This window comes from Natator depressus, chromosome 10, assembly GCF_965152275.1.
Source record: "Natator depressus isolate rNatDep1 chromosome 10, rNatDep2.hap1, whole genome shotgun sequence".
Classification (NCBI taxonomy): domain Eukaryota; kingdom Metazoa; phylum Chordata; order Testudines; family Cheloniidae; genus Natator; species Natator depressus.
The window spans coordinates 69832712-69856069 of record NC_134243.1 but is presented as its reverse complement, the minus strand read 5'-3'; the positions used below and the strand labels follow the sequence as shown (position 1 = coordinate 69856069).

At 47.6% G+C, this 23358-nt stretch overlaps 1 protein-coding gene across 5 annotated transcripts in view; it reads right to left on the bottom strand.

Annotated features, from left to right (window-relative positions):
* NTRK3 (neurotrophic receptor tyrosine kinase 3) overlaps window positions 1-23358 on the bottom strand; it is a 320506-nt gene that overhangs the window by 80883 nt on the left and 216265 nt on the right. The window contains exon 14 of one of the 5 annotated variants that reach the window (XM_074966491.1): window positions 5667-8228. The exons of the other annotated variants lie outside the window; for them this stretch is intronic. Within the exon in view, the coding sequence (XP_074822592.1) occupies window positions 8110-8228 (119 nt within the window). The 3' untranslated portion in view covers window positions 5667-8109. Of the gene's footprint in view, window positions 1-5666; window positions 8229-23358 lie in introns of those variants that run through there. 5 annotated transcript variants of the gene reach the window in all.

Sequence of the window (23358 nt, the reverse complement as noted above, 5' to 3'; positions counted from 1 at the left end):
AAGGTGAAAATTCAGCACTTACCTATCTCTTTAAAAGAGTTCCTTTCTCAATCGCCTGCAATGTCTGCATGCTGTCAGATGTGGTGTCTTTGGGGGATGAGTATCTTTGGAGTTATTCTGGCATTGCTGAGCATACACGCTATGCTTGAACACTTTAAAATGTGCAAACCTCTCTGGCACCAATTGATTGGGAAATGTGTCCTGGGAAGCACAAGGCAACTATGCAGTTACTGCTGCATTCTGTGGGGCATTGGACAGCACAGCATCAATCCAGGATTGGCTTTCATCTGCTTATGCGAATGTACAGCTGTTCCAAAGACCCTCAAAATATTGCCAGAAACTTATGGCAGCAAAACCAAAATGCATTCTTGATCCAAAATATCTCTGACTGCACTTACGTACCAGACACAAAGACCACACAGGAAGTTGCAAGCAGAAAAGCCACCTTTAACAGTTTGCCCAGCGTAACAAACTCACCTGTCACGATGTTTGGAACACCAGCACACCATTGGCATGTGGTCGCTGTTATTATTTACTAGTGGTATTGCTGTAGTGTCTACAGCCAGGCTTCCATCAGGGATCAGGGCTCGGTACACACAGACAAGCAGCAATACAGCACCATGCATTCAACACATGTCCTGTTAGGATGACAGGCCGGCCCTAAAAGATGCTGCAGGACACTTTATTTCTCACCTAGTCAGCTCAAAGAGTGCGACCATCCTAATTTATTCATTTGGAGATAATCCCAGTAAAATCAGGGCAGGTGGCACGCAGCCCTAGTTTTACTTCTGTTTCTACGGGACTGACACTGCCTTTAATAGAGCTGGTCAAATAGGTTAAAAAATAAAAATAAAAAAATCACAGTTGTTATCACTAAAAGCACAGATTTCAGATGCATTCATGGGCTCCGATTCTTATTACTCATGAGTATGTGGACAGCTCACAGACACGCAGAAAAATATTCCTAAACCCCAAAACTGTTAGCACCAATGATTCTCTATCCAAAAATGTGTTACAAAACTTTGTTATCTACCAGTGTCATGGTTATAGGGCTAGCTGCACCCCTGCCCCTTTCAAGTCTCTCTGAATGCAGCCACCTCAGGTGTCAGGTCTCTTGCCCTACCTGTCTCAGGGTAAACTCTGGTGATTCTCCCACAATGCCCCTTATACCAATTGCCGATCACCCTGGATTTCAGGTACCTACCTTTCTTCCTTTCGGGAACCTTTGACCAGTGATACAATGACCAACAGCCTCTTAAAACAAAGAGGTTTTACTTAGCAGCTACAACAGAGCATTACACGAAAATGAGTTAAAACAACCACCACCATCTTGTAATGGCAACCCAGGGTTAACTTCTTCAGCCATGCTGGCAGGCTCCGGTGTCTGAGTGCGACTCCCAGTCCAGATCTCTCTGACTCCCCTAGACAGCGTCTCTGACTGTCTCTATATCAACCACTCATCCCTCCCTTTGGCTTCCTGGGTTCTTTAGCAAGTGTACATGAGTCCTGCTCACTCCCCTTGTTCAGACCAGTTTGTGGGCTGCCCAGAGATCCAGCTAGAGCCATTAAGGCTACCAGCTCTGGTATTGTCTCTTAATGACTCTTAAGTGCAAGCTGTTAGGTGACTATTAGACCTGGCCTCCTTCTGCTTGCTACAGGTGGGTAGGCTCTGCTACCCAGACAGATCCCTAGGGTGAAATATCCATCCCCATATACGGTACAGAAGCACCATGCTAGTGACTGACCCAGTACAGTAGTAGTAATTGTTCAATAGCACCTTTACGTTGGTCATCTTCACTATTTTCCTGTTTAAAAATGTTCAGTCATCCAATCAGAGAGCAGAAACAATACCGTGGACCAATCACACAACACAACAATGAATATTTGAAGCAAATTGTTCTAGAAAAAAGGCACAATGTGCTGAAAGGTATCCACTGAAACCATGGGGCGAATCCCTATGAATAACCCCATGTTCTCAGAAACCAGAATCAGGTCGCATATGAGTCACTAACCCCAAAATGAATCATTTAACCAGCTCTCACAATGAATTCCCTTGCTTTGTTCAGAACAACCAGGATTCGCACCTGCTGATTAGTCAGCAGTTACAGTTACTAGTTCAAAACTGATATCAAAGTTCAAAAATAATTGTCTTGGTACTTGACATTTTGCTTTAGTGCTGGAAAGATCATCATATTTACTTGTCAAGGAAATACTCTGCCATATATTTACGAGGGTGGGAGAACAGTTCTTTCAAAGTAAGAACTGAAATAAGTCTTAACCCAAAAATCAAATCAAGCCCTGGAAAAACTCAAATGACAGGGTGTTTTAGATTTCTGCTCTGCCTTTAGTCTTCCTGGCTTACAGTTGAGTCCTGGTCCCTGTGAAGTCAACAGCAAAGCACCCAGTGATTCGAACAAAAGCAGGAGGAGATCACTCACTGGATGGAAGCAAACATACCGAACTCCTATGAGTAAAGACCACTCTTGTGGTATATCCAAGTTGGTGATATCCAGAACTAAACAGTTAATCAGGAGATGAATCTCCCATTCTGAGATTCCAGCAACACTAGAGAAGCTCCGCAACTGAACCTCTGAAAGGTCTTTATCTTGGCCTTCCTGCCACTTGTTTCTTTCCTGGCATTAAATGGTGAACAGTTCCTGTGTAAGGAAAGTGCTAAGGAGGGTAACCTAAATTTCTGACAGGTTTCAGAGTTGCAGCCGTGTTAGTCTGTATCCGCAAAAAGAACAGGAGTACTTGTGGCACCTTAGAGACTAACAAATTTATTTGAGCATAAGTTTTCGTGGGCTAAAACCCACTTCATCGGATGCATGCAGTGGAAAATACAGTAGGATATATATATATATATATATATATATATACACACACACACACACATATTTCTGAGCATCTGACAGAATGAAATGGCCATATATTGGCTCAAATCCACCCTTGGGATAAAGCCACCAAAGCTAATAGAGTTACATCATGGATGGATATGAACCATTTTCTGTACAGCTCAATAAGAACACGGATGGTTGAAAACACAGCTGACTGAGAAGTGGTTACTCTGGGGAATTTAATGTACCACTAACCATCACGGCAACACTAAAGAGATTGTCGTAGCAGGAGTCTATTTACATGCAGAGCAGCAGCTCTAAACAATATGTTGGGAGCTCAGGATGCAGAGACAAGAGGGGATAAAGCCGTGGAACTTGAGAGTTAGCCCAAAGAGCTGGAGGGTGGAGGAAAGGAGAACCTATTTCTCCTTTAAAGTGGCTGCATTCATTTTCCTCTGACTTGTTAAACTTTTCTGTCAATTGATCAGCGCCTGGAGGCATCGGTAAATATCGAGGTAACAAGGACTCCTTGGCTCATTACTTAAGCCACAGCCGGAACGGTTCAAAGCGTTAAACAAAAATGAAGTTGCCCTTCATTGATTTCTTTTGCGCGCTCCTTTCTCAGCTCCTTCAAGCCTGTGTTTAAAGTTTGACGGCTGTATCGAGGGCTCTTTATCCTCTGCTGATGCCAGGGCTTACCTTGTGAGATCTGCAGCTTGCACTGGGTACAAATCGAAATGGAGGGATGATGCTCCACTGCAGTTAGCTGACAGAGGTAGGGGTTCCTTTGCAGCTTGCCCTGTCCCTGCCCAGTGGACAAAGGAGGAGGCTGGGAGCATGGAGAACTTAGGGGCGGGATGGGGGAAGGAAGCAAGCAGTGGGTCTTTCTTGAAAGGAGCTTTATTGGTTTCTCTGGGATGGCGTGCTGATCAGTGCTAATGGCCTCCTAGATCAACAAAACAGTAGTCAGAGTTTCTGAGCTCGCCCTGTGCAGTTTGGGGAAACAGAGCTGGACAGAGTGCAGGCAAGTGCCTGTGAAAGCTTCCTGAGCATGCTCTGCCAGCATGTCCTGACCTGCGCCACCCTCTCCTGTTCCACACAGCTCTGCCTATGCACCTCAGTCTTGGCCAGACTCATTTTACATAGAAGCTTACCTGGCCACTAGCTCACGACTGATGTCTCAGTAACCATGAAGTCCTAATACAAGTATTAGTGATCCGCCACCAGGTACAAAAAACCCCAAACCCACCAGCAAGCACAATGAGAACCCCCGCTGCTTCTTTCAAGCACTAAGACACAACTATGCCTGCTTATCTGGGGTTCACAGTTTCCAAAATATATTTAGGTCATGGGAATTCAGATGCTTGGAGAAATCAGCTTCCATGGACATGCAAGGCGGGTGGACTGAAGACTGACCATAACTGGGCCATAATGCCAGGCTACAGTAATCGATGATCAGGTCCCGGCTGGCAGCATTACTGATCTGTGAACCCCAACCAGGGTGCTGGCACACTGGGCAAAGGGAAAGATTGGGGTGAGCTCCCATTGGCTGCATGCTTCCAGCACGCCTGGGGGAAGTTGGGGGTATGGCACCCAGTGCAGCATTGAGTTGGTCAGCCTCTGTTTGAGGTTGTGAATCATGCCCACTCCCCCCAGAGGAGCACATCCCCTCCTCTCTAGATACACTGGCACAGGACCTGGAGTGGGAGAGAGCCTGAAGGGCACCCTGGGCTCAACAAGACCTTTTTGCTGTCAAACCCAGCACCCATTCACCAGGCACAGAGATACTGTAATTAGAAGCACAGGCAGAAACCTGCTCATGGTGCCCGTGCAATGCGTGTGTTTGAAAGTCAGCTCAAGCCATGAGAGAGGCAGACTGATGCCAGACCATGGAACCTTATTTTGCTCACTGGGGGCCAGTGTGAGACCATCAGAACTTCCTCGGGCCTTTTCAGGAGAGTTACAGTGAAACCGCGCCTGCAACATCCCACTGCTGTCAGTTCCAATATCTCCCATCCAGCACCGTTCTGGAGCTCCTCCCCTCCTTTCGCATACGCACACGTGGACACGGACAGGTTGGTGTGGTGGCGGTGAGAGCATTATGAAAATGACAACGCCCACTGACAGCCTCATAGGCACAGCTATCACCATCTCTCCCATTTACCAAGCCTGACAGATCATGGAGAGTCTCAGCTCAAGCCCTTGGGCAGCTGAGACATTTGTCTTAGACAAAGATGGGGAAAAGGCTGAGTAAAACAAAGTTACCTTCATCCCCACTCTACACGCCATTCGCAGCTGTCAGCTTAATGGGATAGCTCTTCCGGATGCAGGATCCTTGTTGGGACATCTGCTCTGGCACATGCACATGTAGAGCTCAGGCAAGCTTCAGACACCCAGATAAAACGATGAGCTAAGCGCCACCACTCGTTCCTCCATCCTCCAGCAAAGGAGCCCGTCTTTGTAAGCCCTTAAATTGCCTGTTGGCCTGCTGTGTCCCAGAGAGGGAGGTCATTGGAGATAAGTGCTGATGGGTGACTGGAAATCACTAGCTATTCAGACACGTAGTCAGCAGAGCCGCAGTTCTATGAGAAGACCGGCCTCCCAACCAACATGGGTGACAGAGCCAAGCATCAGAGCTGAGCACTTTTCACACCAGAACAGCAAATTCCCCTCCCAACCAAAAACCTGTACCCAGAACACATAATTAAGCAGTAAAGTATGGGAGGCGTCAGTTTCACCTTTTCTTTATTTTGTCTTCAAAGAACAGACCTGATGCAGGTGTTTCGTTAGAAAATAAAGTGTTTATTAAGAAACTAGACATTGAACACCCCTATAGTCTCTGTGAAAAAGGGACTGTCCCATTTCCATAGCACAAGATGATAGTTATGGCAAGATAAGAATGCTCGGGGATGGAGGACTCTCACTGACAGGAAATGAGGTAATGATTTACAATAATTAAAAAAAAAATCCTTAGATTTGCTACTTAAAGCCACCAAATGCAAATGACTGCGACCGGCTGTCATTTTCAGCAGTGAGGAACCAGAGACTTTTAGTTGGTGTTTAAATAACTGAGACATCAATCACAGTGGGGAGAACTGTTTTAAATTTTTCCGTACGGTCGGGGGGACAACTTCTGAGCAGAGATGGGCCTGAGCTGCAAAATTCTACAGTCCTCCAACAGGGCGTTTGGAGACAAGGCTCTGGGTCAGGCCCACATATCTCTAAGTCTGACACATACAGTTGAGAGCAGAATCCCCTGAGCAGTGCAAGGGGAGAGGACTACGAGGCTGAGCAGTTCATCCTGAACAAGACATCCCCAAATGGGATGGGCGAATTTCAGAATACGGGGAGTTCAGTTTGGACAAGCACCCAGCTGTTAGCTGCTTTTGTGAAGCGTCTCCTAACTCTCTGAATCTTCAAAATCGAGGTGGAAATAATGAAAGCAACAGGTCATCTCCTTGTACTTTTCCTGCCTCTCTTGCTCCAATTTGGGCTGGAAATTTCATGGGATATTACCCTTCAGTTCAAGTTTTGGTTGTGGGTCCTTATGTGATCCGCACTGAATTCTCCCAATTCTAATGCAGCTGCCCCTTCATGTGTATGCATCAATTTAAAACAAACTGCCACCATTTCTCTTCTATTATACTTCACATTTTTATGCATGAGTACCAGTAAAAGAAGCAAGAGAATGGAATGTTCAGTGGAGCATCCCTGTGTGGAGTTCGAGAACATTCCAGCAATCTCCAGGAATGTTCCACACGTGACACTTGTGAAGGGCAGGATGACAATGGAACATCCCGTTCTTACACTTCTGCTCAATGCTGGCTGAGGGGGAACCTTCTCGCTTCCCAATGGCAGCAACCTATTAGGGCTGGTGATGATAAACATCGTCTCAGGCCATGGAGGGAGGCAAGCAATTTAACTGACTGGTGAGGGAGCTCACAGTTTGCAACTCCTGCCAGAAAGGGATCTGACCAAACCTGGATCCTCCTCCTTGAAAACCTGCCTCATGTTTATAGGTTTTCAGTGGTGTCTGTGAGCACATCTTCCTTTCCCACACACACTCTCTCCAGAGTATCCAAGGAGAGACCCATCCCAGGCCAGTCCAGATTGTGAGTTGCCGTTAAGGCAGTCGTCTTCTCGTGAGGGTAGGATCAAAGGTTTTATTTTTCCATCTGAGAGGCTGAGGATGGAGTAAGGCAAGAGAAAAAAAACATACAAATATTGACCAGAGAACAGGATCAATATTTCTGTTTATGCCACCAAAGAAGCAACAGAATGTTTATTTTTCATCCCCTTCAGTTTGTCTGCCTTGAGCTGATCGTTCTGTGTACATGACTGGATTACACTACATCTCTACCTCAGTGAGGAAGGAGGGGAGGGAAAAAGGCCCATGGGTTCACTGACTGGGGCCAGCATGTGTCTGATATGCTTTTTCACTTGGCTTACTGCCCTAGTCCTGGCAAGGTCACCAACCCTCCTACACCACTGACGTTACATCCATGTGGGAAGTCCAGGAACCTCCTCAGATAAAGCTCATCATTCCAGCAGTAGGGAGAGACCAAAGCACAACAATGATATGGTCAGCGCCAAAGAGCTGTTCTAACACACACAAACGAGAAAAGCCTCCTAGGACAGTTGTATGTCAAAAATTACCACATTCTCTCCTGTCAGAGAAGTAAGATTTTTATTCCTGCCCATCTTCACTTTCAACATCATTTTCTGTGCAAAAACTGGGAGCAGAGGGCTTCCTTTGTTCTTACCAAGAGTCTTCGCTCTGCATTAGTGTCTTCCAGGATCCCACATCTCCGCTCGCCCTGGGAGACCTCCCATGGTGTTGCTACAAGAAAAGGTGATGGCGACATTCGCTGGGTGTTGTGAAGACACAAGCTTACAAGGAGAACTCCAAGCAAGGAGGACGTGACTAACAGTATCAGTTTGGTTGTTTTAAGCAAAAGTGCAATTATTTACTGTGTCATTAGGATGACTCCTTTAAATTGGGCTTTAAATTTTCTTTATTTGCTTTCATTGTGGCTGTGGGGCCTTGCAGGAACATCTAACAAACACAGCGACTATTGGAGGAAAAGAACAACCCTGATATCTGGTGACAGACAACCACATGTTTCGGTTGGCTTTAACGTGTGTACCGACGGGGCTGCAGAGTCCTACTAGGAGAAGGCCTTGATCCGTACAGAGCACGCTCACTGCTTCCCACCGCTCTGAGGACACAGCCTATAAACTTGGCATCAAAACAGGGACCTTTAAGGAGTTTTTAAAAGCCATGACGTCCTTTGCTGAAATAAACACTGACATCCTCAACATAAATGCCTTGGTTAAGAGGTTTGGAATGTCCAGGGAGGCTTATTGGATTCAACATAATTTCTCTGAAACCTAAAAGAAAAACAAAAAACAGAAAAAAGAAAAAAGCAAAATAAAGTAAACGAAAAAACAAAAAAGAGCAAAACTAGAAAAAAATAGAGAGATACCGACACACATATAATTATTTAAAAAGAATCAAACGAATAACCAGCAAACGGCTGTAGTTAAATTAAAGTCAAACTGCCCTCTCTTTGCCGGGCCTAGCTGGCTATCTCAGTCCATAAGGGAAAGACAGAGGCTTCAGGAGGTACATGATTGTGACAGGGAAGAGGGGTGGTGCGACAGAACAAGGAGGGAGGTGGTGGAATCTCCTTCCTTTGGGGTTTTTAAGGTCAGGCTTGACAAAGCCCTGGCTGGGATGATTTAGTTGGGGATTGGTCCTGCTCTGAGCAGGGGGTTGGACTAGATGACCTCCTGAGGTCCCTTCCAACTCTGATATTCTATGATTCTATGATTCTAAGTGCTCTGTGAACTATTTTCCCAACAGATTCACATTAGTTAGAGATGGTATAGGCCTATTAGTTCACACCTAGTCCATCTCCTGTGGGGGGAAGCGGGGGGGGGAGGGGGGAATCTCCCTGCTTCGGTGTCCCCAGTCTAGCTTCGAAAAGCTAAAGCACAAGAGCTCCCGCTACTATTCCTCTGACAACCTTTCACAGCCTCATTGATTTTATTGCCCAGCCTGTCCCCTCAGTCTCAAGGGCTATACTCTGAGGGGATCACTTGTACGTGGATTGCCTCCTTCCCGCCTGGAAGGGTAATCTGTGGGTCTAGGGTCTGCCCTGGTCAGGTCAGAAGGAAGAGAGTGTGGGACAGGGAACGCCTACTTCATCCCTCCTTCAGTCCCAAGGCATCTACCAGGCAAAACCAGCAGCCTGGGATTGTCATTTCTGCACAGTGCTTCCTCCCTGGGCAGGCTCAGCCTCTGAAGGTCCCTACTACTGTGACTCCAATGAAGCCACCATCACCGGGTTTGGCCTATTCCAGGTGCTAGGGGGAGCTAACCTCATCTGTTCCTGATGGAACAATGTGGGGGAATCTCCATGGGTGAAACCTGGTGATTTCCTGTCCCAGAGCCCTCTCCTGTGAATCTGAACAAGGGTGGGCAGGCACGTTCTGGGTCACTGTTAGGACACTTTTCCAGTGGTCATCCTAAACTTTGCTTTGCTTAGTTCTACCCCTCTGATGTCTAGCCCCATGTACCTCCCTCTTTGGTGCTTACACCTGCAGGTACTTGCAAAGAATTCCCGTGTCTGCCCTTCCACTGTCATCTAGCCAAGCCAATTTCTCAATTCTTTCTGTGGACTCCCATTGATAATATTCCTGTAACACGGAGGCAGCCACAATGGAATGAGATGGGCAGGAGCGAGGATGGTCGATGTCGTCGGAGGTAGGTAGTTCCTGAGCTACCGCTGAGTTGCTGTCAATGAAGCTTGGGCAAAGAGGGTGCAAAAGTAGCTTATAGGCCATCTTTGGTGCCTTCCTAATCCTAGGTCCATCAGGCTGCCAGTCTGGTCAATAATGACCATTAATGCTGCCTCAGGCTCATATATCTATACCAGCTACTCCTGAACAGTTCCAGCAGCTGGGAATCACTGGGATACCTTTGCCCCACCTGAAGGGTGCAAGTGCTGCTCTAGCCGCTCTACACAACTCAAGGATTCCCCTGGGCAGGGAATCCTCAAACTAACTGCTGAAGCCAGGTTTGGGGCTGCTACTACCAGAGCAGCCAGTGTGCAGAGGAGAACCTATCCCTTTGATTGCAACATGCAGGGTGACCTCTACTAGATAAGACACGAAAGGGACAGGAACAGATGGTCTGTGCTCACTAAACCCTGAATCCAAGCCAGACAGCAAAAAATCATCTCTTTTAATTGTAAAATGCAGTTCTACCCTGAAAAGCACCTTTATAAAACTGGCCCCTTCTTCCTCATCGGATCCCTGCATGCATGTAGCAGTCAGATCTGCTGGCTTTGCAGACAAAAATAATTTTTAACTATCTGTTATTGCTCTTGGCCTTGCAGAATCGACATGTCTTTGGGACAGTGAGCTAGATTCAATTATCATAACCAAAACTGTTAACCAAGTTCCAGCAGCAGAATCTTCATTCCTGGTGAGAAAGATCCCAGCTTGGCTGACAGTTAGAAAGGAATGTGTAAACTGAGCACGCTTATTATCAGAGTCATTGGCAGACAATAAACATGGCACCCCGGAATGGCATTTTTACCCAGTCACTTTTCAGAGTATAACTGCACTTTAAATTCACTGGCGGATGGCTGGAGGAGTCAACTTTCAACAAAAGCAAGTGTCTCTGCAGAGTTCTGGTCTCTGCTTTATTTTACTGCAAAACCAGTGTGTGCAGCAGACCCAAAGCCTGCTAGGTACCAAGACTCTCAAGCAAGAGACACATGAAAAATCAGCCAGGCCAGGAGTTGGAAAGTCCTAGGGCTTCATTCAATTAGCATCCATCAGCGGTAAGATCTGCCAGCACAGCTGGAGGCTTCAAAGGTCTCCATGGACAATAAATAAAAGAGCAAGAATGCTGGGTCTGCACGGGATGGGAGCCAATTTGGGTCTGATAGGTGGCATGTGCCTCTTACTGGGAGACAATGTGGGGTGTGCTGGGGTGGAAGTCCATGTTTCCCAAGGTTTAGGGTATTAAGCAGACCTACAAATGATCTGGCAAAAAATGAGATACTGTCCAGTACTCTTTTATGGCGTTTAATTGTTGCCTTTTACTCTCTTGTTTGTAAAATCCTCAGAGAAGTTGCAAAACTATATTCCTTTCCTGGCAGATTTTGCTCTTTTTCAACTATTCCTCTCCCACTCTGCAGTCCTCTACCCTGTTCTGTTTCATATGGATCAGAAACTAAGATGGCTTTTGCTAGGTTTTCTTCTTTGTTGTCATATGTTAGATGGATGATGTCCTCAGTGATATCTAGGGTTGGAATAGGTGAATCTCAAAAGATTCAGAGATGGGATAAGCATCAGCTTTACTGGCCGAACCATTAGCTCCTGCAAAACTGGCTTGGAAATCTCATGAAAAGAGGATTTCTGGCACCTCCTGCTTTTGGAGCAGGCTGGGGAAATCTTGAAACAGTTCTTCTTGTGAAGTTCTCACTCGGTACAGTACCAGCTGGAAAATGGGAGGAAAACACTCCAGTATATTGGTAACTAGTGACCAGCCAGGCATTTCAAAGCCTTGTGGAAAATCGGACTCTAAGAACAGGCAACACTTCAGGATGAGGGTGATTGTTCCTCACCCCTTTGCCCATCACTGGTCTATGGAGAGCAGTTTAATAATAAACCACCCTTCTTAATGGTCATGTGATTGTACTGGAGCAAATGCATAGAGAGTTTTGGCTGCTGGTGAGGGAGGAAAGGGGCTCAGATCTGGCTTGCACATTACTAGATGCAAGGCGGTCTAACATCTTGGGGAGGGGAGGATCGGATGGAGCACTTGTCCTAAGCAATCTGGGAGGGGGTGGCTGCTGAAAGGAGAGTTGGGTTGAGGGCGTCTGTCCCAGGGATACGTAATCACCATTCCTCTTGACCTAGCCATTTACGTTCTCATCCTCCTTGATTCTCCCTAGTTTCTACTCTGGCCTTTAAACAGCTTCCAGCAGCTTTTGCTACTTTAAAAGGGAACCCAGAGCCCAGCCTCCTCCCGGTTGGGTCCCTGTAGTACACTAACTGTCTGCCTCTCGCTCTGCCAACATTTTAAAGTGCAATCCAGCCTGGGGCTTTTCAAACGCTGGAGTGCCCCAGGTCACATGAGGAATGGAAGGTGGTGCCGCAAAGGGAGGGTAGCCCCAGGTAATTATATAGAAAATGGCACATAGTCAGCCAGGGCACTAGCAGTTCAGACACAGTTGTGGGAACTGTTTGCAAGTTAACCTCCACCTGCTGGCTGGGTGGAAGCTGTTTTCACTGCAGCAGTATAGGCTACGGTATGCGCAGCATTGACAGGGTGACTTTGTGTTTCTTTCTCGGGAAAGAGAGGTAGTGCCAAATTAACAACAGCTATTTAGAATCGGGAGGAGAATCTCCAGCAAATTGTAACTGCGCTAACCTAACTCATATTTAAGGCCTAAACTACTTGATAGTGTTCCCGCTCCTGCCCTTCTCATGTTACATTAGAACCTGTAACATAGGCAAGAACAATGAGACAATCCAGGGTCCGGGTATCTTTTATAGCTTTCCGTAGGAGGAGTGCTCCTCGGAATGACATCCGAGAAGACAAGAGATGGGAGTGCTGTTTGGTGCCATCCAGTCTAGTCGATGTGCCGGAGCCAGTGGAAGATAGTTCACGACAGTCTGTGTGTTCAGGGTTAGGAGAGTCGCTTGTACATCCTGACGGGGGAAAGCCCCATGAAGTTCATCATGCCCTGGAACTTGTGAACTCTCTAGGAGACATTCAGCCCCAGGGCTATGTTTTAGAGGCGAGGGCTCCTTCAGGAGCCCCCCCACTTTCAGGGGACCAGCAACTACAATTTCAGCCACAGCGGATCAACAGAAAGTGAACCAAGGTGCTGCTTTCCCTTCTCCCGCAAGACAGGAGCCATGCTGCCTTCTCTGCACTCCAAGCTAAAGCCACGGGGCCTGATTCTCCTCTCATCTTCACCCATGTTACAAACTCCCCAACTTCAAGGGAGTTACTACTGATTTACACCAGCGTGACAGAGAAGAATTAGGCCCCCGGAAGAGCTTCACTGGGGCGGTCTAATATCAAGTCAGCGTTAGAGTGGAACCAACTCCATTTAACAGCTTCAGAATGGGTCCTGGGAGCTAGTGAACATCCCTATTGGAAAGGCAGCATCACTTTTCACTGCCTCAGTCAGTTCCCCTTGTCCCTGGGGCTTGACTCTTGGGGAACATTTGCATGGAAACAGGATCTCTGTCCATGAGCAGCAGCTTCACCTTTTACTGCTGTTTATTCTCCCTGGGTTCGAGGAGAGCTGCCTGAACAAACAACTCCCACTTACCTCAAGGAGAGCTGAAATTGCCTAACACCTCTCTGGCTTAGGCGCCAGCTGAAGTTATAACCCTCCATTTGTGGCATCTCTGGCATCTCCACAGGAACCAACTGTGATGTCACAATCAGAGGATCATGACCTCGGTTGGGGATGTGTGGAATAAAGAGCAGAAGCAGATAAAGCACAAAGATCCTGTTTTCATACAGATTTTTCTCATTTTTAAAACACAGGGGAAGAGAAATACTGAAAATACCCAACAACTACACAGGAGTCTTTGTGAAGAAAGCAGTGTTCACAGCTTTCCATTTGGTGTCCACAGTATCTTTAAGACTCTGTGTCAGACTCATTAAACCTTTGCTCAGAAGAATTCCCGTATCCAGAATATTTCTGCTGTTGCCTCCATTTATCTGAGACATTTCCATATTAGCTGGGATCACAAGTTTGTTTTCTCTGGAACTCCTTTGTGGATGGAGTGGTTCCAAGATACTAAATGCTGTAGCCGGATAGCCTAAAAGGCAGAGATCCAAGATTTCCCCATCACTCCCCCTCTCCTTAAGAAAAGCCCCTGAAGCAGAAAGGGAAAGTGTTTACCAGGATGGAAAAAAGCATGAATTTGAGAGAAAGTGAGTGACAGAAATAAAAAGACCACTTTGAGCTCTGTTACAACCACGTCAAGGTTGCTACAGCATATGCAGGTGCTCTGTATTTTGCTCCTGACACTCCCATGTCATCAAAGATTAGAGCCAGATTCCTCCCCCGCCCCCCTGAATGCACTGTGATGCAGCTATTTAAAGCTACTCAGAGACCCAGTGCATGATGGAACTCAGCCAGATCAGTTAGGCCTCCCTGTCCCAAGATTTGTTTTCATTAGACTGAAGTCAGTGTATGTGGGATTGCTTGGAGGGGGGAGGACTGGGTACCCACCGGTTTCACCCACGATGCACAAAGTTTAGTGTTTCAGTCTTCTTTCAGTCAGATAGGGTCAGACTTGTAACGTTCAGGAGAAAGGCTCTTGATCTGTGAAGTACACAGGGCAGCATATCCTGCCTGTCCAAACAACCAAAGCAATGCAAGGTGTGCAGCAAACCGCTCATTGGATATATTAGTGATGAAAAACAAATAACCCTGAACTCAGGAATTGATTTTAAAACACTCTATGGATTTGCTCCAGCTGATATCATGAGCTTCGTCTCTCTCTACTCTCCCCATCCCTGTCTCTTCCCACAGTTGTATCACTACTTTCTGCAAAAGCCTTCTCCTCCGCAGCTCCAGTTGACAGAAGGAACCATCTCTAGTATCTTTCCACCTAACTGACTCTCCATTTCTTTTTGACATTGCTCTGTCTCAGCTTCTCTCCCCTCTGCTCTTACACTCCCCAAAGCACTAGGGACTCTGTCTGAGAGATACTATATTGCAGCATAATACATTATTGTCACACATTTGATTTTTAAATATATTCTTTTGCCATCTTTACATCTGCCCCTAGACTGCTACTGACTTGAGAACCAGGCATCTTTTCAAAAGAGCTTCTCAGCTCTTCTGCAGCAATCCCCGGTTTGCCTAGCAGGTCGGTCCATGGTGTTGGTGCTATTCTTACACTGACTCAGTTCTCCAACTGCTTCAAGTGGAAATTGTTTATACTGAGTTGTTGGAATCATAAACCAATCTGCCTAGGAATTAGAGCCCATTGGGAAGGAATCCTGGTTGGCTGTTTTTAACTAAACAGGTTATTTAATTGGTGTTTAATACAAATCATGGAGTGGCTGATCTACCAGTGCCATAGACTAGGAAGTCAAAGAGACAACCCATAAAGGAAACCCCCCAGTTAGGATAACAGCTATCACATGATACATTTCTCTTCAATCTCAAAGGGCTTTACAAACTTTAGCTTTCTAAGCCTCACCATTCCTCTGGAAGGCAGGAGCTGTTTTAACCATTATGCCGATGGGGAAACTGAGGCACAAAGAAGGGACGTGACCTGTCCAAGATAGCAGAGAGAGTCAGTGAGAGAGATGGAACATAACCAAGAGTCCTGACTCCCATTCCCTTGCCCTGACCACTAGATAACACTCTCACAAGTTACTATCGGTGGGTGCAAAGCTCAGCCTGCCCCCTTTGGATTAATGACAGAAGTGGCTGGCATGGCATAATACGAGACACAAAGGAGGATACATGTTTGCAGGTGGCACTGAACTAGGAAGTACCAACAATTTGCTGACCCACTCCCAGATCCCCAACCCTTCAGTAGCTGAGTTTACTGCAGACAAATCAGTAGGGGGACGACAGCACACAGCCAAAGGAGATATACGTGCTGGAGAGAAAAATCCCCCATCTCTGCAGCCCAGGATACGTGGGACCTCTCATGTCTCTATCCCTAAGGCCTCCATCCGGATTCCCAGATGGACAAGGAAGGAGTAGAAGAGAGACTGAAGCCCAAGATAGTCTCTCATTGGTTTAAGTCCTTTCCTCCAGACATCTGCTCCAGCATTGCCTCCTGTAGCCTGGAAAGGACACAACTGTTCTCAAGGAATCCAAGCAGCGATACCAGCCTGAGAGTCCTGGAGCCAAGGTCCTGGAGCTTTTAAAACAATGATGGAAACTGGTGCTTTAAGAGTGAAGAGCACCAGGGAGCTCAGCAGGGAACCTGGTGTTTGTCTCTACAGAGTGGTTCTAAATAGGAACAGAAATTGCTGCGGGCAGGAGAATGCAGAAGAGCAGAGGGGCTAGTGTAATAGGAGTTTGTTATTTTTAAGCCATTAGGCAGTTACGCGGACAAGCGTTACTACCCTTCACAGAGCACATCTCCAGCTCTTCCACTCTGCAGATCACTTTGTAAAAGAAGGAATCTACCATGGATTTGCTACCCCTGCCAATTCCCCACTATCTGGTTCTCTAAAAGTTTCCTTGTGAAGAAAAACAACAGTCAGACAAGAAACAAGTTTCTTCCAAAGGGTTAAGTGGGGAGGGCTTCTGTCCCCCACCTTTGTGGCACAGAGCAGCATGCCCTCTGAACAACACTCAAATCATTGCACAAACAAGGGTACAAAATGTCCAGTACTTCCCTCAAAGAAAGACACCCGCAGTCCCCACAGGGTGTTCAGGAACCCAGGCCTGTACTGGGAACATGCTGCTCCCAAGGAATAATCCTAGGCATTCCCAATAGCCCCAAGTGAATGAGGCAGGCGTCATATGACTCACGCTACAGAGGGAGGCATGGCAGAATGCACTCAAAGCCCTGCCTGTTTGTGGGTATAAGGTATAAAAGGCAGGATGGCTCTTTCTCCCCCTAGTAGAGCAGAGAGAGCCAGGAAAGTGGAGAGGAGACAAGGGTTGGGGGGCCCCAGGCAGTCTGCTTTGCAGGGAGTAAGAAGGGATGGCCACCGATGCATGAGACGCCCCTCCCTGCACCCTAGGGATGGTCAGCACAGGGTGGCTAGGGAAGGCCCAGCACACCAGTGCGGGGTTGAAAATGAGGGCCAGGGGCTGAAATGCTCAGTGGGCTGAAAGCATTTGGCTGCCTCATTTGGGGTTTTCTTTTTTTGAGGAGGACAAAGGTACCTTTCCTGCAAACTTTTCCTGTCAGTAGCCTGGTTGTGAATCTTTGTGCTGCAGCTTTTGGCAGTCAGCTCTGTGCCTCACGAATCCAGCCCTTGCCTGACCCAGTTTTACTTTGAGTCCAAAACTAACTTCCCTCTGCCCCCCGCCCTCCAAGTCACATAAATGCACGATGGGTTTAAAGCACTTCAGCCAGATCTCATTTCACACCATGTAATTCTGCGCAAGGCTTTGTATCCGTCTGCCTCACTTGTGTCACAAGCAAGTGGTGCTCAAATATCAATCGCCATGGAGGAGGAACGATCCATAGGAGAGAAGAGGATGCGCTCACTCGGGGTCAGTACGGGCAGGCGTTGGGACAGGATAACTCACTAAAATACAACTGTCCAGAACCCCGCCCTCCCACTACTCAGAGTAGTGAGTGTGCATGGGATGAGTGATACAGAACGGTTGTGCATGTGTGAGAGTGTGTGTGGTGGGTGTGTTTGTGAGTTCATTGGGTGTGCAAGCACGTGATAGGGACAAGCAAGTGACACAAAGTATGTGACATGTATGGGAGTGACAGTGAGTGTGGCGGGGAGGAGTTTTGTTGTACATGTGACTGTATGCCTGAGCAACACAGAAAGCATCAGTGTGAGACTGTGTAAGTGGATGATGTGTGTGTGGATGGCACAGAAAGGGCGAGGCCATCAGGAGGGTGTGAGGTGGGTGAGCATATGAAGTGGGTATGAAGAGGCATGCGACATGCGAATGCATGTGTCACTGTGAGCACGTTGCAGGTGAACTTTTGCTACAACAGCTTTTAACAGAAGTCTTTCTAAATGACCAGCCGTGGTTAGAAAAGGAGCTATGGGAATCCTTATTCTAACCAGGGGAACTAGAGGACATGGCGTAATCATGTGCACTACAGTCATGCTAATTAAAGGCACCCAGAAGAGCTGGGAGAGAAACGCCAAATAGTTCTCACTCTGCTGCCTTGTCACTTCGGCTCCCGTCAGCCCTAAGAAGGACGATCCTAACAAAGTCAGACTTGGAACAACAGAGACGGTTCTAACAGTTAACACACTGGGGTCTCTTTGTGCAGTGGGCACAAAGCCAGAGGAGCAGTGATGCCTGGCATACCAGACCAGGCAATAGGTTTCTTTACGCTGGCAGCCAAAGGACGCCCAAAGTGCCCTCCGCTCCCCACAAAGCGCTGAGGTTTCATCTTCACTTCCCACAAGCACAGCAACTGGTTACAAGCATGATCGTTATGTCTAAAATACAACCCGTACCCAGAAACCTGTTCTTTTCCTTCCACCCACTCGGTGCTGCTGGGTCACGCCAGTGTTTCCGCAACAGCTTTATTACAGCTGCTCAGCACGGATGGGCCACCGTGGGCTGTCAGGGAAGTGCAGTGCCTAGGCTTGTACTCAGGGATCCCAGATCACTGGGAGACCTTGAAGGGCATGTCTACACAGCATTTTGGAGTGAAGCTCCCAGTCTGGGCCGATAGACTTGGGCCAACGGGGCTCTAAACCCAGCTCTGCGGACAGCGCTTTGAAGCTGTGGCTCAGGCTGGATCCAGGGCTCTGACGCCGTGGGAAGAGGGGTGGGCTTCAGAGCCAAGCTCCAGACTGAGCTGCAACTTCAAAGCACTGTCCGCACCGCTATTTGTAGAGGGCTAGTATGAGCCTGGCTAGCCCATGTCTGTTGACCCGGGCTGGGAGGCTCACTCCATACTGCCATGTAGACATACCCGAATGTGCTACGTCCTTGTCTACATTATGGGAACTCTGCAAAAGTCTCCAAAGATGGGGTCAGCTCCGCTGGTATTAGCAGCAGTGTGCACCTTACAATAGACAAGGGAGCATTTGAACCACAGCATAATACAATGTTAATCAACACAGTGCTCAAAACCCCAACTCTTGACACGTCAACACTACAAAATTGTGTGCATACAGCCACCATAGTTATTAAATTGCTTGTGTGTGCATGCTTGGCTCCTTGGGTAGGCGGTGCGCATCCTCACCAGGAGCGCTTGTATCAATTGTATTGTCAGCGTGGAGCATTATGGGACAGCTCCTGGAGGCCAGGAACAGTCAATGTAAGCAACGCAATGTCTACACTGACACCGTGTTGACCTAATTATGTTGGCTGTGACTTTATGCTGCTCGGAGTGGTGGTGTTACTAAATTGGCGTAGAGAGGCACTTATGCTGAAGGGAGACAAATTTAAGTGAAGACAATTCCACAGCTGGGTCGACGTCGACCTTACCATGTTGTGTAGACCAGGCCTAAGTCTTCTATTATGGGGAGTGCTACTGAACTGGCAAAAGCACTATGGGAAATTCTGCAAAAAGGGCAAAGTTTAAAGCTCTGTAGGAAGGAAAAGAACTAACAGCTTTATCTGAGTACCCTTCCCAGACCTGAAGGAGAGCCCTGCTGAGATTGAAAGCTTGTCTCTTTTACCAAGAGAAGTTGGTCCAGTAAAAGATATTACCTCACCCACCTCATCTCTCCCAGCTTTACTGAGCCCAGACAGGCAGCCTGGAAATTTTTATAGAACTGACTGAATGTTCCCATGCACTGTGACTTCTTCAGGAGCCATTACTACTACAGTGTTTCTAAAGCCTGTTGGGGCTCTTCTGCGGATGTTACCAGTCCATTTAACCTCATCTGAGCAAGGCATTCCCAAGACACAATTGGTAAACCCTGCCTTCGCCTGTAATAGGATCAACCGAAAAATGCCCATGACAATCAAATCACCAGCCCATTACACGACAGTCTCTTTCTCTTCTAAATGAGATTCCATTTTCTCCCCCAAAGAGCTGTTTGCGAGTGATGTGGACAAGCTCCTGGTTCGGATCCTTTCTCAAGTGGCACAGATATGGATTTGGCTGCAGCAGCCTGGACACCAGGAATGAATGATGCACGGAGGAGGTGGGACAGCGCAACACCAAATGCTACCAAACCACTCTGACTGGGTAGCAGCTTTCCTCAATGACTTGTTTGTTAATCAACAGGTCCATTAACATTGAGCAAATGCCTCGCTAATGGACACCCACAGGATCACAGGCTGCACTATTTGTGTACAGCTCCTTTCATTGGTTCACCCTAAAGATCAGCAAGGAAACGAGGAAGGATGTGAAATTTCTGCAGGAAAAGCATTCCATCGCAGATACTCTGTTTACTACATCGAGTCAGTAACTGTATGGAAGTCTCCTCTTAAAGAGACTTCATATCGAGACTTCATATCTGACTCTCTGATGAAAGAAATATTTCAGTATGGAGAACAAGTAACAGGAACTGCCTTAATGGATCAGCCTGCAGGTCTATCAGATCTGGTGTCTTGCCATCAAGGATCACACAACTAGTCAATATTCAACCTGCTGTCCCACTACCTGCAATTACGGATCACTCCATAATTCTGTCTTGTCTGCTATTCCACCTTCTGCCATTACAGATTGCTCAAATGGTCCATCCAGCCCAATAGCCTGCCTCTTCCCATTACGTCTAACAACACTGGACTCCAGCAGCCAAGGTATTCTGTGTTGTGCCATGCCAGAAACATCAGTCCATTTACTCCTTTATTCAGCCTTTAGCAGTGGCTACTATCTAAAGCAGGGGTGGCCAACCTGAGCCTGAGAAGGAGCCAGCATTTACCAATGTACATTGCCAAAGAGCCACAATAATACATCAGCAGCCCCCCATCAGATCCCCCATGCCCCCCGCTCCTCCCGCCCACCGGCAGCCCCGCCGATCAGTGTCTCCCCCTTCCTCCCCGCACCTCCTGATCAGCTGTTTTGTGGCATACAGGAGGTTTGGAGGGGGAGGAGTGAAGGCACGGCAGGCTCAGGGGAGGGGGCAGGAAGGGGTGGAATGGGGGCAGGACCTGTGGCGGAGCCAGGGGTTGAGCAGTGAGCACCCCCCGGCACACTGGAAAGTTGGCACCTGTTGCTCCAGCTCCAGAGTCGGTGCCTATACAAGGAGCCACATATTAACTTCTGAAGAGCCGCATGTGGCTCTGGAGCCACAGGTTGGCCACCCCTGATCTAAAGCTTCAGAATGAGGCACAAAACCCCAGCATAATTCACCTGGCCAACTGTGCAATGCCGCACACAATCTGGGGAGAGGCAGTGCCTTTCTGACCACCCCCTTATGGTGGCTATGTCTGCACTTGGACTTGGGGGTGTGATTCTGAGCTTGCACAGATACCTGCACGAGTTCTGCTCCAGCTATCACGCTCAAATTAGCAGTGTAGCCAGGGTAGCACAGGCTAACTGCCCAAATAAGTTCCCAGGGTGTCCAGTGGGCATGTACTCCCATAACCCATACCCACCTAGACCCCTGCTACTTCCCTGGGTGGCAAGCCTAAGCCACCATCTGTGCTATCCCAGCTACTCGGCTGTTTTTAGCACCCTAGCTCAAGCAGAGCTAGCTCAGATATCTCTATGTGAGCTGGGAATCACACCCGCATCTCCAAGAGTAGAGGTTTCCAAATGGGAACAGGAGGGCTCTGCTGATTCCAGCTGAACTTCACAGGGTTGTGAGTGCCCTACTTGACAGAATGGTGCAGGAAGCTGAGTTAATAAAGTCCTGAGAGGTCAGGGAGGTCGGCAGCTCACAAGCAAACAACCAAAGGGTCAGCTAAGTGATTTGCCAAACGAGTACTGTCACCCTGCAAAGGCTGCCTGCATACATCTAGGTGATGGTTTGATATTGTTTCAGTTTGGAAAAAAGCAGATTCTCTTTTACAAAAGGCCAGGCTCTGAGTTGACACATTTAGCTATGAGCCTTCTCTGGGGAATAAGCCAACTCAGTAGAAGCAGCTACACTTCAGCTAAGATAAGAGCTTGAGACATCTCTTTTTCCTCCTCGATTGCGGTCCACTCACATAAAACCTCTGAAAGGGTTGTCTAAGCTGCTTGAGTGAGGAGAACAACGTGGACACAAGACTGGGGTTGCTGACACCCTCCTATGATGTGACATGTTTATTTCACAGGCAAATGAGTCAAACAAACGCAAATCAGGCTCTTCTTGTCCCCTCTGAGTGAGTGGTAAACAACAGAAGGGCAAGGAAGGGTAAGAGTTTCTGAGCTAGACATGGTTCGCACATGTGGAACACAGAGACCAACAGGCCCCAGCGTCGAGCTGGGGACATGGGGAGAATTATACAAACACTCACGGGACCTAGGAGACGAACTCCTCTTAGAGGACACGTAAGCAGGTGGAGTAAGGACTCCATGGAGCCGCTCAGTGGTGCCGGGGGCCAGAAGGGAGGGCCTTTCTGTGATTCAGGTCTATCCTTGCTTCTGATTAGCATTGGCAGAAGTCAGCAAGGAATCTGGAAGGCTCAACTTAGGCTAGATTGCACAAGCTTTTGCAGCATGACCACTTGGAAACCAGGTGAGTACTGCGGGTCTCAGCCTAGCTCACTAATGGCTGGGTTTCTGCCCCCACTTTCTTTCCTTTTTTTTTTAAATGACGTTTTTATTGATTGACAAGAAAACCAGCCAGCATTAAATGAGACATGACCCTGCACAGTCAAATTAAGCTATTAGAGCACTGTAACCAATACAGAATATGCAGCACTGATCGCATAAGGAGCAAGGAGAATTTTTTTCAATGCAGCAATTACCAAAGGAGAGAAGGAAAATGAAGCATACCAGAAAATCAAACAGAACTGCAACTTCAGCCTTTAGCAGCAGCACTAGGCACTGCTATACTGGGGCCCTGAGTACGAATTTTGATTTTAGACTTGGACTTTCCAAGTCAGCTGGGGAGCACTCAGGGGCAGAAGGTCAGCATGACCAGCCGGTGGTGGATCAGAAACACAATGAACAGAGCTTTGTGGTAGCTGTACACGTTCACCAGAACTGAAATTCACAGATCAAACCCCAGAGAGGAGCTTCTTGGGTGCATAATGAGAATGTGAGCCTCACCTGGGGTGAAGCCTGAAGAGGGAGGGGGAGAACTGTGGCATCGAACTGTGACTGAATTTTTGATTAAGAAGCTGATGATCAATAAAAGTTACGTGCAGAGGCTCACTGGGTCAATGAGATACTAGCTATCCTCTGGCACAGGGACACTGGAGGCCACACAGGCCCTGCCTGACTCACCATCCAAGGTCACCAGACCTTCCCCTCCCTGCCTCTTCTCACTGCTGATGAGGCCTGATTTTAGGCCTTGTATTTGCCAAGCCAGCAGGCCGCAGTTCTCCCCTTCCAGAGTTCCAGTCCTAAGGGAGTTGGGGGAAGGAGGAAGTGAAACTACTTAAAAAGGAACTTGGCTGGGAAAAGAGTAATGCAAGAGATTTACAGCCTGATTCTGGGCTTGAGATGCAAAGTCTGGAAAAAAATGGAAAAGGCATCCATAATGTTCCAAGACAGCTCCATTAATCTAAAGAGGCCTCCTGGCACTAGGACACATGGCCTCGAACACATTAAGCAGGAAGCCATCTCAGGAACACTGACCACTAGGCAACCGGGCCACTTGATGAATGGCTGTTTTATATGAACAGCGACGTAACATGAAAATGACCACACAGCAATTCCCACAACCGCCATCACATTATCCCCCCCAGATGACAGTGTAACTGCTAAAGAGGTATTGTGTGTTCAGTCTTAATAA